Source organism: Salarias fasciatus (assembly GCF_902148845.1).
Source record: "Salarias fasciatus chromosome 23 unlocalized genomic scaffold, fSalaFa1.1 super_scaffold_20, whole genome shotgun sequence".
In the NCBI taxonomy this organism is placed as follows: Eukaryota; Metazoa; Chordata; class Actinopteri; order Blenniiformes; family Blenniidae; genus Salarias; species Salarias fasciatus.
This window is the reverse complement of record NW_021941230.1, coordinates 13,552,840-13,567,357: the sequence shown is the minus strand read 5'-3', so window position 1 is coordinate 13,567,357 and position 14,518 is coordinate 13,552,840. Positions and strand designations below refer to the sequence as shown.

At 52.1% G+C, this 14,518-nt stretch overlaps 1 protein-coding gene across 5 annotated transcripts in view; it reads right to left on the bottom strand.

Moving 5' to 3' along the window:
* Positions 1-14,518, bottom strand: part of LOC115384101 (partitioning defective 3 homolog B-like) — a 99,396-nt gene that overhangs the window by 64,221 nt on the left and 20,657 nt on the right. For all 5 annotated transcript variants that reach the window (XM_030086400.1, XM_030086402.1, XM_030086403.1 and 2 more), the window contains exons 5-8: positions 7,979-8,085; positions 4,175-4,257; positions 984-1,070; positions 637-762 (exon numbers count right to left, since the gene is read on the bottom strand). In XM_030086400.1, coding sequence (XP_029942260.1) covers positions 637-762; positions 984-1,070; positions 4,175-4,257; positions 7,979-8,085 — 403 coding nt within the window. The remainder of the gene's footprint in view (positions 1-636; positions 763-983; positions 1,071-4,174; positions 4,258-7,978; positions 8,086-14,518) is intronic.

Here is a 14,518-nt window from a genome sequence, read left to right as displayed (position 1 = left end):
AGGAGAGGAGGAGAAATTCACTTTGGAGAGGGATAAGATGGCCACAGTCTGGCTGGTGGAGGAGGCAAAGTGACGGAGCGAGTGGGCGGATGCACACAGGACAACGGGCAAACGGACATTTTGCATTTGGATGAAACCAAAACTCACTGGAGGTTTGATGTAAGTGTTTCCAGATAGTTTCAAAAATGAACCCACTCAGCACCAGCTGGGATGTCAACTCAACAATTTCTGGTGTTGTGATCTGAAAGTTAGCAAACGACGTGTGTCTTGCAGTACCGCTCTGCACCACCAGATGGTGTAGTGAGTCACTTGAGCCTGACGTCACTTTCTAATCCATTAAAAGAGAACAAATGAGCACATATTGAATTATTAATGTCTAATAATGACTTTTCTTTATCACCTCTTAACACCTATTCTTGAGAAAATGGCTGAATGAAACACTGCGATGCATTTCTGTTCTTTAGTCAGTTTCATTTCAGTAGTTTCCACAGCGGATCCTCCGCCTCCTGCATCCTCACTCTCTGCCACCACATCCAGATCTGGAAAATGATCTCAAACCCTGGTTTCACATCAAATATTTGCATTGCATTTCCTCGCTTTGCCCTTGGCTCCTGGCGCGCTCGCCGGCCTACTTACTGTGCAAAGGTCTTGTCCTGCAGCGGCACGTCGTTGATCTGGACGATGCACTCGTCCTCCTGGAAGAGACTGTCCCTCTTGGAGCGGCTGTTGGCCTCGATGCCTTTAATATGGAGGCCCAGGGTTCTAGCAGCACACGCACAGCAGAGCCGGTGTGAATCCACCGAGGTAAACACGTATATGATTACACTCCAACACTTGAACTTTTTCCCGCATTTCGACGAGTCAACATCGCCATCTGCCTTTTCCTCATGAATGTGTGATTTATTACAAGTGCATGCGGCAGCAGGAGGATGCAGAGTGTGTTTGCTCACACTGTGTGTGTGTGTGTGTGTGTGTGTGCTTACCGTCCACTCAGAGAGGAGCAGTAGGGGACTACGTGGATGCCCAGCGGCCCCCGGTCGGCCAGGATTTCAACCGACCTCGTCATGTTTCTGTCAACAAAATACACAACCCGTCACTTGATATCCCAAACATTTCTCTGCGAGATTTTAAGACGACATCACGATGACGAGTGTGTGTGTGTGTGTGTGTGTACGGCCAGGATGCAGGTGGCTTACTCCACCTCTTATCTACCTGCGTCTCAACTAGCCAATCTCGCTGGTGGACAAAAGGAGCAGATAAAAGAGGGAGGCAGATGGAGGGGCAGATAGAGATGAAACAGAATGAGCCCCTCTAATAATCTCTGCACGGCGCTGAACTGTGGCTTTAACAGCAGATAAACAAGGACAATACCGCTGAAGATAAACAGCGGAGCGGCCGCTGCTCGGTACGGGCAGGCGGGGGGACGGCAGGTCGGCGGAGGGAGATCACAGCGGACCCTCCGACTCCGGCTGCCGCTTCACAAAGACCAATGACATGCATGCTAATGAACGATGAGCGGAACGATACGTTTTGGGAAAACCAGAAGAAAAACGCAGTCTTGAAATTGCAGGGTTCTGCCACCGCTCGGCCCTTTTCGCCTCCAGTGAAGTCTGACTTCCTCCTCGTCGGCGCCGCCGTGTCATCAGTGAAAGCAGGAGGGAGAAGATGAGTTTCGAGCCTGTGAGCCGACTTCTCCGCTCGCCTTTTCACCGGGGATTATTCCGGCGCTCCGGGTCGGAGCAGGCACCGGAGTCCTGAGTCACGCCAGAGGATGGAAAGTGATGCAAGCCGCGGCATCAAGACGTTCTGCAGGTTTGATGTCGGCGGCGACAGAAATCTGAAGCTGAGCTGCTTCCTCAGACCTGCGCTGCAATGCGTCCACCTCTCCTTCATCCGGCAAATTGCAGGAGAGGGGGAAGTGAAAAACGGTCCAAAAAAGAGGAATCGCAGCAGGAGGCCGATAACACCGAGGTGTTTTTCTCTTTTTTCTCCTCACGCTCAGCGCTTACGGAGCTGCGACACAACAAAAAAACAAGGTGAGGACTTGTCTTTGTTCGAGTTCATGAAAACAAAACAGAGGCGCTGAAGTTCAAGGTTTATGTGCTTCACACGTGCACGCCAGCCAAGGACTAGCTGGGATCATTATCCGCCGCTCCTCCGTCACTGTCACCCGGCTCTCGTTAACCTCTGGCAGGGTCGCGCACCGTAATGTACGCACGCACACACACCCATACACAAATGTACACACACATCCAATTTGCATTCTTATTGCTGCGCCCATTGCGCGCTCACAAACACCATCAGTCACATTCCTCCAAATTGAAAAATCACAGATACACACATGCATCACATTTACATGTATTAGAGAGCACAGTTACATCTGAATTACATCAACACACACACACACTCCGCTCTGTGGATCCGGACGGGGAACATACACACACCAAACACACAGGTAGGAAATCAGCTGTAAATGATATATTGGCAGTGACGTGACTGCAACACACACACACACACAGACACACACACGCAGCTTCGGTCGATTTACATTCATACAAAAAAAAACAAACGGCGGCGCAAACAAGCTCATCAGAGGCAACTGTAGCTTGTTAGCGCCGCGCGCTAATATGCAGAATAGCTCCACTCACCCACTTCAGCTTCCCACTGACACAAACACAAACAAACCCAGTGGTGCTGCGGGGGGGGGGGCGGGGACGGACCGAGACAGATGGCGCTCCCACTCCTGGTTGACTTCCTCTACATCAACGGAGACCGAGCGGCGAGCGAACCGCCGGCCTCCTGAAGACGAGCCCCCGCTCGCTCGCCGCCGTTTCTTCCGCTGCCAACCATCTGTTAACCGAGGCGAGCCGCGCGTGAGAGCCGGGCCCCCATTGTATCGCGGCGCCGTCGAGACGCAGCCGTACTGTGAGACACCGAAGAATCGCCGTCTGCCGGTCCGGCCAGGCGGACGCTCTCGGAGGAGTCCAGTCACCCAATGCCATCGCTCGCCGGATCACACAGTTGAGGGGCTGGTCGTCGTCACGGTTACCAGGGTTGTCTGACCGGGATGACGGAGTGGAGATGAAGACGTGACGATCGTCAGGCCAGCAGACATGGCGAATCGGAAAGGTTTGGATGTTAAATCTACGTAACTCCGTCGATGCGTTTCAACTGATCTTCCGCTGTTGCGCGATATTCCGCCATGTTCTGTGTCCGTGTACGTTCTGCTCTGTCCACCTGCTTCTGAAAGAGAGCGAACGCCGGAAACTCTGATGGGTTTCTCCAACTTTTCGCCCCAAAACTTGACCGAACATCGATCTTTAATCAGCAGCAGATCGAGTTCCTGCCCAGGGGAGGAGGAAGCGAAGACATCGGGTTGAAAACGGGACGGGAAAGCGAGGAAGAAGTGCAAACTGTGCAGACAGCTGAGCGTTCGTGTTTACTGACAGCTCAGTCCGAGATAAGGAACGCAATATCTGGAGTTTCTGCTAATAACTGCAGCGCTGACATTTTCAATCCTATTAGAAGACCGCGGCTGCTGAAGTCCGCAGACTTTTTGTTTTCATCAGGATCACGCTCCTCCTGTTGATGATGAGTTGTGTAAAATCCTGCTGACGTCCTGCAGGCCGCCGTAAAGGTCTGCTCGTCCGCTCCCAGTCTCCTCAGACGGCGGGACGAGCTCGGTTTGGTGCGACCAAAGGAAAAAAATGTGGATGTTTTCTGTTCGATTCAAAGTGTAGCCCGAGGTGGAACATGTCCCCGTCCCTGAATCATCTGGACTTGAAAACACAGCTGTGTATCGCGACGCTCGGGGCTAATTTCACTACTACAAATCTGAAATGAGAGCGTTTCCTTCTCTCAGTCCACCGACTTGTTGTTGTCTGAAGTTCTGTTTTAAAGCCGAAGGAAAAAAAAAAAACCAAGGTTAGTGGAGCGACACACAACTTCAAATGTAGAGGAAACGGAGGTGAAACCACACACACACACACACACACACACACCGGTGTTTAATCCGGCAGCATGTCAGGCTGTCAAACAAAGACTGGAATATTAATCCCAGTCTCCATCTGTCTGCCGCCATTAGGACCAACGTATACACACTGGAACAACGGACACACACCTCCACACACACACACACACACACACACACACACACACTCTGTCGCCGTCCTACCTGAGGTGGACGTGGCTCATGTTCTCAGAGTTCTGCTCGTCCGACAGCCGGTCAAAAGCTGCTCTCAGTTCATCGCTGCTTTCCTGTAGAAAAAACAAACACACGGTGTTGCTGAGGGAGGGATCTTCTACCTTCACACACACTCGGCAGGCGAGAGTCGCTCGGAGAGCGTCAGGAGGCCTCTTCGCCAATTAGCCGTCCGAGCCGCCGCCGCCGCCATCCATCACCTTTGCAGAGAGTGATGGGAGAATGGCCGCCGGACGCCGAGCTCCCGCCGCCGCCGCGCCGGCGTCCCGTCCTTCACTCTGTGGATGCTTCTATCTATCTCCCTCTCCCTCCCCCTCCCTCCATCCCGGCCCCGTGCCAGCCACGGCTCTATTCGGAAAAAATATAAATAAATAAAAGAATCAACAACCTCGGGGCAAACGAGTGCAGAAAGAAGGGGAGAGAGGAAGCCGGTCGTCAAACTGTTGCCATGAACGCCGTGGAGGGGCGGCGACCGCGTGATCGCCCCAAATCACCGAGGACAAGAAGGCTCCAATTAGGTCCTTCTGCCCTGTCACTTTCATTGTGTCACCAGCACTAATGGCTGAGAAGCTCCCGCCCACCGGCCCCCCCCCCCCCCTCCCTCCACACCACACCCAGCAGCCCCCGCCGACCCTCCCTCCCTCCTCCTCCGGCAGGGTAAATACATGCTCCGCCACCCGCGCACGCCCCCGCCAACACACATCCTGCCGCCGCTACCTGCACCCGTCACGTGAGGGAAGATGATGCGTTCAGGAGCACAACAGCATCAACACTGCCGGCACAAACGCTGACCCACTTATCCGGCCAGGGGGAGATTACCCCCCACAATGGAGCGCACGCATGTGTGTGCGTGTGTGTTGTGTGTGTGTGTGTGTGTGTGTGTGTGTGTGTGTGTGTGTGTGTGTGTGTGTGTGTGTGTGTGAGCGGCAGGCTCCCATTGTTGCTGTGCATCTTGCTGCGACGCCATTCGCTGCAGCGGGCGCGGCTCAGGCGAGGCGAGGCGCCGGCACACAGCCTGTGGGGAAACACACGGCTGGCAGGTGAACACATGTAGCGCCAACACACCCGTAATGCAGACACACACACACACACACACACACACACACACACACACACTCAGCGACTGTAGCGTGAAACTGAAGGAGGCGCAGGAACAACTAAATCCCCTGTTTGGACGCTTCTATACAGGAACAGCACATGTATTATGTAAGACACACACACACACATTATTCTGTACATCTCTGGGAACACAACAGTATCACCACGTGAGTGATGCATCTACATCGGACATGACAACAGCTCCGCTGAGGTTATTCGAGTCGGCCCGGCAGTGTGTTCCTGTTTATAGCGCCGTTATTACCGTTATTACCAAAGATCTGACTGCAGCCTGCAGAGCATCGCTGGAATACCTTCGTGCACACGTCAGTAAATACTTCAGCCTGTGACTTCCTGAGAGACTCACATGATGCGCTGGAGGATTCACCAGACTCTGTGTGTGTGTGTGTGTGTGTGTGTGTGTGTGTGTGTAATAGATGCTGTATTAGCGGCGGCTCGCACGTCTGCTTTGGCGCACGAACCGACAGCAAATTCTCTCATCGCCCGCGACTCGAGAGGCTCTCTGTGTTTACACTTTAAATACTTTCATCGCTTCCACGACAGCTGCTGCCTCCGTCAGGACTTCGACCGACACCCGAGCGGTGAAAGAGTACGGATACGTGCGCGCCCACACACACACACACACACACACACACACACACACACTTGCAGGTATACACGACATCCCGCTGGCATCGAGCGGGAAAACGAAGCGCCACAGCCGGAGGAGCAGCACAGTTCAGTCTCGCCGGCGAAGGCGACGGCTCGCTCCTTTCCGGCTGAGCGAGCCATCAGCGCCGGACACGCCGCAGCGCATTAAAGCCGCAACTTTCCGCTGTGTTAACACGTATTGCATCACAGCAGCTCAAGGTGCTGAAAACGGGCCGGGCGGGAGGGAGGAGGTAGCAGGAGACGGCGGCGGCGGCGGCGGCGGCGGCTTCTGCAGTTAGCGGCTAGCCGTAATTGTCTCATTTATTAGCTTCAAACATGGCAGGAAGCTAAAATCAATTAAAGCCGCTGACTGCATGTTTAGCACTGCTCAGCCGTGTGCCAGTTTCATTAGCCGCCCTGATAAAAAAGAGAAAGGCGGACTAAGTGAGGTCTGTGCATAGATTACACGGAGAAGGGAGAACCCTGGCCTTCCTCAAAGCAGGCAGCAAAATCAATTAAAGGCCAGGACGCATATTTATCACTGTAACGGGCCGAATTACACTTTGTCTGATTTTAAATACCTGCAAGACAAAAAGAAAAGAGAAAAAGAAAGAGTGCGTATCTGAAGGGGTTGGTGTGTGTGGTGGCGGAGGCCCGGGGTGACCGGAGGACTGGCGCGGTGACGGAGGATGGAGAGGTGGCGTATCGATCTCTGGAGTCCATCAGGAGCGGGACTCGATATGTCCGCGAGCTGTGACGGCCTCCAGCCGTCCACACACACACACACACACACACACACACACACACACACACGTTGTGTGTTTCACTGGGTGGAGGCCGCGTGGCAGGCGCTGCGCCTCTCCCAGAATCCCCTCTGCCTCCGACGATTTCAGAATGATGTGGTTCTCATGACCGTTTTAGGAGTGAAACCAACACGAAACGTTAACAATGGCAGGTGTGTTTTAGCCGTTTCCACGGAGACGGAGACTGTTTCCAGTGACTCCTTGTACCATTGTCAAGTGAACAGACGCCCGCAACACAACCGCAGTTTTGGTGTAAACACAGTCTCGGTCGTTTCGGCTGCTTTCCACCCGTGAGGCGAACTACAGAGGACTGATTTATTCGACTGTAACTTCCAGAGCTGAACCTCTTCAAAGTGAAAAATCGCCGGATGTCTCTTTTTTTTAGGACTGAATGAGTCTGAAAAGCCTTTTCTTCGTCAACAGGGGTGTTTTATCCGGCCTGTAATGAGTCCGCTCGCCGGGCTCCGGCGGCGCCGCTTGAAGCCGACGAGCCCCGGCGTTCCCCGGACAGGAAATATGTGCTGTGTCACTGTGTTTACACGCCGCCTGCTGATGCCTCTGTTCTGCTGAGTCACCGCCGAGCCCGGCGCAGCGGGGACGGACGGCAGGACGCCTTCGCTCACACACACACACACTGGGGTGACCTTACACTGCCTCAACAGTGCCCACCACACACACAATCACCCATGGAGGGACAAGAAAAGGCGGCACACAAAGTCCTCCTTAATGGCGGCTGCGCTTGAAAAAAGGCGGGCAGCACTTTAGAGGCCAGCCTTTCAGAGTGCCGCCCGGGGCGGACGGCGCAACGCGCCCGCTTCCAAGCTTTTCAACGAGGGGGACGGCGTGCATCACACATGGAATTGGAGACGCAGCACGTTTACCTCTGCTATTTATTTACCGTGTCTTCGCTCCATCCAGACAGAAAGAGCTGCGGGAGGCCGGTCGATAGCGACCGAACGCCGTGGCCTACTTTCTGCGCCACTCACAGAAATCAATGTCTTCCCCCATACAAGACACAGAAGAATACTGACAAAAGAAGGGACGTTTCTGGAGAAATTCTGGACGCGGGTTGTGAGCGGTGTGAGGTTCCACCGTCAGCCAATCGCACAGCCAAGAGACGAGCGGACTCAAAATGAAAGTTCTTGTTTAGAAACTACTCGTCCAATTCGACGGCCCACTTTAGGGGGGAAAAAAAAAAACAACAAAAACCATCCAAACTGCGACTCACCGGATCAGGAGAGGCGTTTCTGCGGTGCTCGGCTGGCCGGGCGGAGGTCATCTCGAAGGGCGGAGCCAGAGCGGAGTCGCTGCTGCTTCTCACCAACAGCGGCGTGTCTGGAAGGGAAAAGTCACACTCAGTCGAACCCTACTGATAGATGGCTTAGGGAGTGGGTTTACACTGGTTTACAGACTGGGTTAAACTGGTTTATGGACTTGTGGGAAGAGTTGCCAGTTTGATTCCCTTTTATTGAAAAGGTTGAGTCACGGATCGTGAGAGCGAACAGGCCTCCGCCTCGTCGCCTCAGCCGAACGCCCGAAACCCCTCCACCCCCGTCCCGCAGTGAACATACGAGCAGCTGTTGCCTCCAGGCAGCCCGGGCGCGCACGTTCACGCGCACGGGGCCTCGCCGCAACTCTTCCCCTGCAGCCGAGCGGGGAGCAACCCAAAAGAAGCTAATTTGGACCTTCAAGCCGCCTCTCGCCTTTAATTTCCAGCCCGAACGGGAGCAGGCGGGTATTTGTGGAAGTGGAGCCCGGAGCGGGGCGTTTCTCAAATCCGACTCGACGGAGGAGAAAATAAAGAGGAGAGGAGGCAGAGAGTGAGATCAACGGAAAGTGAAGGGGAGAGCCGAGAGATGGTGACAGAGAAGGAGGAGGGTGAAAACCTCCAATAACCGAGAGACACGGAAAGGGAAGGCAAACAAAACTCTCCGCTTTCCCGTCATCAATCTCTCTTTGGAGGGTCAGCGACAGGGTCCTGGTCTAACGTGGTCAGAATGGAGAGAGCAAGGGGGGGGTGAGGAGGAGGAGGAGGGGCGGGGTCGCAGTGTGAGTATGTGTGTGGTTAGTGACTGAAGGCAGATGAAAAATGGCCGTCGCACGCAAAGCGGATACGGTGGACCACATGTTCGGCTGTTCCCGTCCCGTGTTCGGGCTCGCCGTCATCATTTCTAATAATCATCAGGAGTCATCAGTTCCTCCCCCGACGGAGGAGGTGTCAGCCCGGTCCCGTCCTCCATCTGTCAGTGTTTCACACCTTCACTCCACCTCCACTAACTGCCGGAGCCGGAAAATAGTCACGCTGACTCACCGTCGCAAACGCCAGAACTTTAAATTTAAAAAATAAATAAATAAAGAGCACAAAAAGTACAAAAAGCTTCAAGATGTTTGCTTCTTTTGATAAGAACTCAAGTTTTCCTTCACTTTTATTTTGACTGAACTGGGGGAATAAACACAATGTCGTCTCATCTTATTCAGAAAAGCTCAATTCCTGTGAAGCCGAACAGGAAACGGTGTGATTTGCTGTAATGAAATGTCTTTCGATTTAACAGAGAAACAACCAGAGGAAAACAATAACATTTCTCAGCTTGCATCAAAAGACATCAGGGGAGGGGGAAAAAAAAGAAGAAAAAAAAGCCTCCACAGTATCAGTGCTTCTCTTTATTTCTCCGTGTCTGACTATCTGTTGGGTTTGCGAGCATCTAAACTAGGTCACACCGTCTCATATGTGTCTTTGCTGTGAGAGGAAGGGAAGGCGTCTGCAGACGCAGCAAGACGGGGACGGTGGAAGCGGCGCGACGAAACGCGTGCAGGTAAAATCACAGAGCAGGACGTCGGCGTCTGTTTACACGGCAGATCAAATTTATTCAAAGATTATTTTAATGCCACAGAAATCTGGTGCAAAGTACAAATAAATGGCTGCTGGTTCCTGCAGTGGAATAAAACCAAATTCTCATTTTCCTGACTGGGCTGAACTAGACTAGTCTGGTTTAAACTGGATCAATCTGGTTTATGACTAGTTTGAATTGGGTTTCAAAACTGGATTAAACTGAGTTATAACAGTTTGAACTGGGTTTTAAACCGGATTTAACTGGTTTATGACTGGTTTGAACTGGGTTTTAAACCGGATTTAACTGGTTTATGACTGGTTTGAACTGGGTTTTAAACCGGATTTAACTGGTTTATGACTGGTTTGAACTGGGTTTTAAACCGGATTTAACTGGTTTATGACTGGTTTGAACTGCGTTGTAAACTGACTGGTATTCATTGTCTGGATTTTCTGCTTTAAGTTCAAGCACAAGAAAAATCTGTTGTCTGTTCTGGCTTATATATTTTTTCTGCACCGAGTACGAACTACATCTTGGACTGGGTCTAAATGCTTTTGGGTCTTGATTAATTCTAGTTCTCTAAATGAGAGCCTTCGCTCGAACTGGGTTAAGATTAGTTCCTAATCAAAAATAAATAGGACAACCAAAGTTTTCACTACACTGACACATATTTTGAGGCATTTTCAAGCTGTTAGAACAGAACAACATTTGAAATGTGTGAATATTTCACGGGGGAGGCTGAATAACTGCGGGGATTGTTTCATCTGAACTGCTCTGTTATTTTCAACATTACTGGGCTGCAGCATCCATCAACTCAGCATGAGGGTCTGACGCACACGTTCATTTAAACCATGAAACCACAGAAAATAACCTTGTTCTGAAGTGCTTCCAGACCTGCACATGTACTGGTAAAGTTTCCAACTTTAGAGCAGCCGTGTATAGAAGCTGGTTACACCCAATGACAGGTTCACACACTGCACACACACAATGCTGGGAATCAGATTTTACTTTTTTTTTTTTTTTTTTTTTTTTAAACGGCAAAAAAAAAAACAAAGAAGTGAGTCCAACTGGAAGGACGACGGGAACATTAGGCACCGAAACACCTTCAGCTCGCCGACGGCGGTGTTCCAGGCTGCATCGCGGAGATTTTACACCCAAACTGATCAAACGGTTTCCAAAGACGCAGTAATGGATTTGCGAAATGAGGTACATCATTGAGAAAATCTCAGTCTCTCTCTCTCTCTCTCTCACACACACACACACACACACGGTTCGACTTCACCACAATGTCAATAGTGGCACTTTGCGGCGTGGCTCCACGGTCACAGTCAGGCTCCATTAGCCGGCGGTCAGCCTCATAAATCCTCCTCCTCGATCCACCCGGGTCTCGTCTGACCCCATCAATCCTCGCGCCACTTAGATTCCTCGGGCCCAGCCCGGAGATGTGAGGGAGCCTGAGGGTCGCCGGCGTTGACCTCTGACCCGCGGCGGCCCCGGGAGGGTCAGGCGGCGTCAGCGGGGGTCAGAGGCATTGATGGGAGTGACAGTCGTGACTCCCTCAGGTCAGCCGCCGTTTGGACGCCTCAGAAGGATTTCTGATCCAAGCCGACGGGATTCAAGAGAAGAGATGCAGGATATCTTCATCTGATTATTTTATTGACTTCATGGGAAAAAAATATGAAAGATTTCAGCCAACCGAGCTGGAGTTATCGTGATAAAAAGTGCTTTTTGACCAGAAGTATAAAACTTGAATCCTCTGTGAAGGCGGTGAAGAAGGACGGCGGCGTGGCATCTGCCGCCCAGCAGATGGTAAACTAACAGGTTTTTTGCCCTTTCGGCAACATGAAGTGAACTTCTCCTGCGCTTTCTGACATGAAAGTGCAGCCTCACTTCTAAAGCAAAATAAAAAATAAAAAAAGGAAAGAGACAGAATCTCAACAAGTTGGACGTATTTTAGTTTCGGGAGATGACTGAAGACTTTAAACAGACTCCGCCTACTGTATCATCTGGAGGTCCACTTCAAGGAGAAAACCGCGACACACACTCATCACACCCGAGCGGCACACTTCCTCCATCTTCCCGTTGAGACGTGAGGAATTAGAGAGCCGTGGAGAGGCCGACTGAACTGCGGGAACGCTCCGATTGTTCCGGGAGTTTCCTCCAGTTTTACAGTCGGATAGAAACGAGGAAGCGGCGCGTTCCAGGCGGACCGTCGGGAGTCGGCGGCGGCGGCCCTTCACCTGTGCGTACACTCATGTTTGTGTGTGTTTTGAAACCTCAGGCCGGGGTGGTCTTGTTTTCTCTGGCGATCGATGGAGCGGCCCGGCTCAGGCTGCCGGTGGGATGAAGCGATAAGGACTCTCTTCCTCCAAGTGTGTGTGTGTGTGTGTGTGTGTGTGTGTGTGTGTGTGTGTGTGCGTGTGAAGTGCAGGGGGCGATCAATGCAGGTCTAATCATCCCACTGGGGCAGTGTGGAGTCCAATCACCCCGTTCAAACAAGCGGGCCGACCTGACACACAAACACTCCGACGCCTGACTGATTACTGGATGACTTGTGGTCCCGTCCAGCGCCACTCACTGCCATCTCACACACACACACACACACACATATAGACACACACACACACACAAAACCAGATTATTGTGAGAACGAGATTAAGGTAATAGTCTGATTAAACCTTTCAGGTGGTTTGCAGTAATCTAATTGTCCTAGTGACCACAGTTTACACGATTTGCTGATAAAAGGATTCACGTCCGGCAGGATGTTTGGTCTTATCATCAGAACTACTAGCTAAATACTAGCACTACTAATACTAGCTAAAGCGCCGTCACCTAGCTGTGGCGAGGTCCTTCAGAAAAACATGTCATGTCAATAAAGGGGCAAACGAGGCCGGTTCGAATCTTCATCTTCCAACAGTGTTGTGTGTGTCCTGACTGAAAACCGGAGGAGAGAGAGAGGCCTGCTCCACATGTCCCATTAATTACAGATCCCGGAGCAGCAAGACACCGTCTCGGGATCTTCGTCACGCCTGGGGAGATCGCTGTGTTACATTGTCGCTTCGGTAAAACCTCACGCGCTGTGTCGGCGCAGATTGATGCCGGGAGATCGAGTTGCTGGACACCGGAGAGGGTCCGAGTGAGGTCCCCCGGCTCGAGTCCCACGAAACCCAGTGAGAAACACAGCTCCGTGAAACCCAACACCCAGCTGAGCAAACACACACACACACACTCTCTCTCCTCTCACCCATTCGGGTGCAAGTGGTTGTTTAACTTGCATGGAGCTTCTTTTTGTGTGTGTGTGTGTGTGTGTGTGTGTGTGTGTGTGTGTGCCTACTCTTGCATGTCCAGATGACAAAAGCAGCCTTTATTGCATCAGTCTGGCAGTGTGTGAGGGGCGTCACGGGGTCACTTCATAACCGGGTTAGTCAGGGTTGAACTGGGCGGGGAGCCGGCTGGGTGGTGGGGATCAGGACCGGGGGGGGGGGGGGGGGGGGGGGGGAGGACCGGGTCCCGCTGGGTTAAAGACGGGGCGGGATCAGCCCGCACACGCTTGGCTGCATCTTGAGCATGCTAACAGGCTACGGGGCTAATCTGGTCAGAGGTGGGAGCCACGCAGAGAGCGAGAGGGCGGGGCCGGGCGACGGGGTGGAGGTCCTGGACGACAGGTGGCGGAGGCTGAATAGGAGAGCAGGAGGCAGATGATGGACCACGAGGTGCACGCGGGACGAGGGACGGCGCACTGTTCTTTTTAGCAGCCAACAGATGGAGAGAGGGGAATGAACGGAGGCGACGGGGCGGCCCTCATTCACCTTCTTTCATCGTTCATTCAAAAAATAATCAAACTGAGGTTCAGGACGACACAGAAACTCCGCTTTCCATGAGGGACAGTGAAATATGTCTGCAGCCTGAACAGTCTGAGCCCAGACTGAGCTCGGATTTCCCCCGAGGCCCCCGCAGGCTTCTGACTGAACACTCCTGTTATGATGCTCCTGCTGTCGATGCACCGTGACCCACTAACTTCCCCACTTTCATTTTCCCCAATGCATGCGGGTGTAGTACAGGATAACGCTGCTGTTGGCGACATCGCACATCATCGCCAGCACAGAGCACGCGTGCACACACTCTGCACACACACACACACACACACACACCAGCCCGGGGAAAGGATCAATCCTCCTCCGCCAACTCACTGAAGTTCCAAAACCTCGCCAGGAGTGGATTTTAAACTGTCCGTGAGCTCGGACTTCATTCAGAAAAACAGATTTTTCCTGAAGCGGGCCCTCAGGTCTCAAGAGTTTCTCTCTAATCCACAGCAGAGGAGAGTTTTCAGGATTTAAGGTGGCCGTGTTTGGCCATTCTCGAGCCTCCAAGGGACTCGTGACGCCATCTTATGGTAAGAAGTCATATTACAGGACTAGCCGAGCAACGGCGAGCGTATTAATCTGCGGGGACAACTTGACTTTCATGGTTGGAGTAAACAGACTTCATGTTACGATGTATCTCTGAACGAGGAGGCCGAGTATCACAGCCGAGTGGAGACGGATAAAAAAAAAAAAAAAAAGAAGAAGAGGAGATAAATGATTCAGAACAGCAGGATGACACTTTGCATATTAAAACAGTTTTTCAAGGATATTCTGGGATTCGTCAGCCCACATTTTGTGAAAGCAGGTCCACACGTCCTCCTACTGACATCTCACTCGCTCCACATCGCCGTTCGGATGATATTTTGAACCAGTAGTGAACGGAGTCAGCTGTCAGCTCCTATCAGGGTCAACTTTCGTCACTTTTACCGAGCTCACTCATCAACTCTGGCTTGTCTGAGAGCTCGCTGTCACACCTGAGTTATCGCTGCAATATCAAGAACAAAACTGCAGCAACACACAAACTCGATGGCTTTGAGCCAATCGAGGGCAGAAATTACATTTTGCCATCAACTCAGT